This window comes from Rhinopithecus bieti, unplaced genomic scaffold (genome assembly GCF_001698545.2).
Source record: "Rhinopithecus bieti isolate Rb0 unplaced genomic scaffold, ASM169854v2 scaffold_13710, whole genome shotgun sequence".
Classification (NCBI taxonomy): Eukaryota; Metazoa; Chordata; class Mammalia; order Primates; family Cercopithecidae; genus Rhinopithecus; species Rhinopithecus bieti.
This window is the reverse complement of record NW_016807962.1, coordinates 1231131-1234458: the sequence shown is the minus strand read 5'-3', so window position 1 is coordinate 1234458 and position 3328 is coordinate 1231131. Positions and strand designations below refer to the sequence as shown.

Sequence of the window (3328 nt, the reverse complement as noted above, 5' to 3'; positions counted from 1 at the left end):
GCCCCCCCCCCGGGGAAAAAGGGTGCCCCTGTCTCAAAAAAAAAAAAAAAAAAAAAAATAATAATAATAATAATAATAATAATCCCAGCTACATGGGAGGCTGAGGCAGGAGAATCACTTGAACCCGGGAGGCAGAGGTTGCAGTGAGCTGAGATCGCGCCACTATACTCCAGCCTGGGCGACAGAGCGAGACTCCGGCTCAAAAAAAAAAAAAAATTACTCATGCACTGTTAATTCAGAAAACAAAAAGCTGAAGCTGAAGTCTTTACAGTTTTTCTTCTGATTCCCTTAAGAATAAATTGATCTGAAAATGCTTGGAACATATTTTATCTTCTTAGAAATATGTAAATGATAGTCCTAATATCAAAGTATTAACAACTTTGTAGAAAAAAATAACCAGCACTGAGGGTATTTATGACGTGCCAGGCATAAGTACATTTAGACACACTAATTCATTTAATCCTCGCAACAGTCCTGTGAAAGTAGGTACTGTTACTTTCTCCCATTTTACAGGTGAGGAAACAGCAAGAGTCATACAATCAACAGTAAAGCCAGCAGTCAAACCCCATCATCCTAACTCTAAAGAACTTGTTCTCTCAGAACCATCTCACATCCCCGGCCCCAGGAAATTTTTGATGGTGATCCTTACTTTAGCCCACGCGGAAGGGCAATAGCTGAATAAGTTTTAAGGTTCCATCTTAATAGGTGAGTAGAAGAAATTTTCCAAAGGAAGGATGAAGAAATAAGAATTATAACAGAGAGACAGTCTGTCTCTTTCTCACACACACACATAGGCACACACGAATAGGCGTATGGAGGTAGGAGTTGACCCCTTCCCAGAAGTGAAGGAAATGTTCTTTACCTTTATGCACATCCAGATTGAGATTGGGAAAGTTATAACTGTGAATAAGAATGAGAATGCCACCAAAATCCATCCGCAAGGTCCAAGGCCCTTACTGGGGCTGTCTGTTGAAAACAAAAAATATATGACTCTTACAACTGTTACTAGCATAATCACCACCATCTTCATCCTTACCATTTGCTGAACACCTATGTGCTTGGCATTACACCAGCTGTTCTACATGAATTTCCCCATCTAATCCTCATATAGCCCTGAAGTGTAGGTACTACTTTCCTTTATCTATGTAATGCCATAACACAAGTATATTTCCATATTACTCACTACTTTATTCGGCAAACATTTATTAAGCATCTACTATTTATTAGGCCCTCTGCTTTGTACTGAAGTGACAACAATGAATAAGACCCAATCCCAGCTTTCAGGGTTAAAGTTTAGTGGGAAAGTCAGACAAACACATAATTATAATATTAGGTGGTAAGTACAGATATAGAGTATCTGTTCAGAATATTTCGAAGACACATAATGAGTTAACTCATGCAGTTAGGATGGAGGTGAGAATGGAATGGGGTGGGGAGGTGATGGTGGCTGTCAGAGAGTTTCTTGCAGGATGTAATGGTAAGAAAATATCAATGAAAAGAAAGTGTAGGCTGGGCGTGGTGGCTCACGCCTGTAATCCCAGCACTTTGGGAGGCCGAGACGGGTGGATCACTTGAGGTCAAGAGTTTGAGACCAGCCTGATCAACATGATAAAACCCCATCTCTACTAAAAATACAAAAATTAGCTAGGCATTATGGCGAGTGCCTGTAATCCCAGCTACTGGGAAGGCTGAGGCCAGAGAATTGCACAAACCCAGGAGGTGGAGGTTGCAGTGAGCCGAGATTGTACCACTGCACTCCAGCCTGGGCAACAGAGGAAGAGTCTGTCAAAAAAAAAAAAAAAGAAAGAAAAGAAAAGAGAGAGAAAGAATGAAAGAGAGAAAGCAAAGACAAGCAAAGCAAAGAAAAGAAGAAAAGAAAAGGGAAAGAGGGAAAAGGCATTAGAGCATTTTAGCTAGGAGTACAATATGATTAAAGGTGAAAACCATATGGTATGAGTATAAAGTTGTTTAGAGCCTCTTTTTAAAAATTACACCTGTAAAATATTTCACTAGGTTTATGCAGCATCATTTATTGCCCACTTCCTGATTGCACAGGTTGATTTCTCAGTGCTATAAACAGTGTTGTAGTGAACATCTTTGTACATAGTTTTCCTCTCACATTTCTAATTGCTTCCTGTTCCTGTAATATGAAACAGCTTTTCCGTCTGATTACAAAGGTAATGTTGCAAAAAATTCACAAAGTATAACAAAGGAGGGAAAAATTACTTTAAATTCAGAGGTATTTTGGTATATTCTTTGAAAACTTTCCTTGTGTACACACCGTATTTTTAAATTATTTATTTATTTATTTATTTATTCATTTATTTTTGAGACAGTCTCGCTCTGTTGCCCAGGCTGGAATGCAGTAGACAATCTCACCTCACTGCAACCTCCACCTCCCGGGTTCATGCGATTTTCCTGTCTCAGTCTCCTGAGTAGCTGGGATTACAGCCACCCGCCACCACGCCCAGCTACTTTTCGTATTTAGTAGAGACGGGGTTTCACCACATTGGCCACGCTGGTCTCGAACTCCTGACATCAAATGATCTGCCCACCATGGCCTTCCAAAGTGCTGGGATTACAGGCATAAGCCACTGCGCCCGACCTTAAATGATATTTTTTAAAATAAATAAATAAATAAATTGTGTGTAACCTATTTTTCTCCCCTGTAGCTATTTCTCTTTCACCTTCTTTTTTGGCCTTCGTGGCTATGCATTTGTGTTTTTGAAGTTACACTTGCATAAAGTTTAAAAAGTCAAACCATTCTATAAGATTAGTACAAAAAAGGGCATTCCCATGCTCACCTCTTCCAATTTCCTCCTCCTCAAAAACATTTGCTACTTTGACCATTTTGATATCTACCTCCATGTTTCTAAATAATATGCTTTGCGGCTGGCTGCAGTGGCTCACGCCTGTAATCCCAGTACTTCGGAGGGCTGAGAAGGGAGGATCCCTTGAGCCTAGGAGTTTGAGACTAGCCTGGGCAACATAGGGAGATTCTTTCTCTACTTTAGGAAAAAAAAAAAAATAATAATATGCTTCTGCCAGGCATGGTGGCTCACACCTGTAATCCCAGCACTTTGGGAGGCCGAGATGGGAGGATTGCTTGAGCTCAGGAGTTTGAGACCATTATGGGCAAGTGGTCTCAAATCCCATCTCTACTTGAAACTTTTAAAAAAAAATTAGCTTGGTGTGGTGGCACACACCTGTAGTCCCAGCTACTGAGGAGACTGAAATAGGGGGATTGTTTGAGTCTGGGAGTTCATGGCTGCAGTGAGCTGTGATGCACCCCAGCCTGGGCAACAAAAGAAGGAAAGGGAGGGGAGGG

General features: G+C 40.8%; 1 protein-coding gene across 2 annotated transcripts in view; it reads right to left on the bottom strand.

The window, feature by feature from the left end:
• The window catches only part of STOM (stomatin), a 39017-nt gene that overhangs the window by 17858 nt on the left and 17831 nt on the right, over window positions 1-3328 (bottom strand). For both annotated transcript variants that reach the window (XM_017884208.1, XM_017884207.1), the window contains exon 2: window positions 863-966. In XM_017884208.1, coding sequence (XP_017739697.1) covers window positions 863-966 — 104 coding nt within the window. The remainder of the gene's footprint in view (window positions 1-862; window positions 967-3328) is intronic.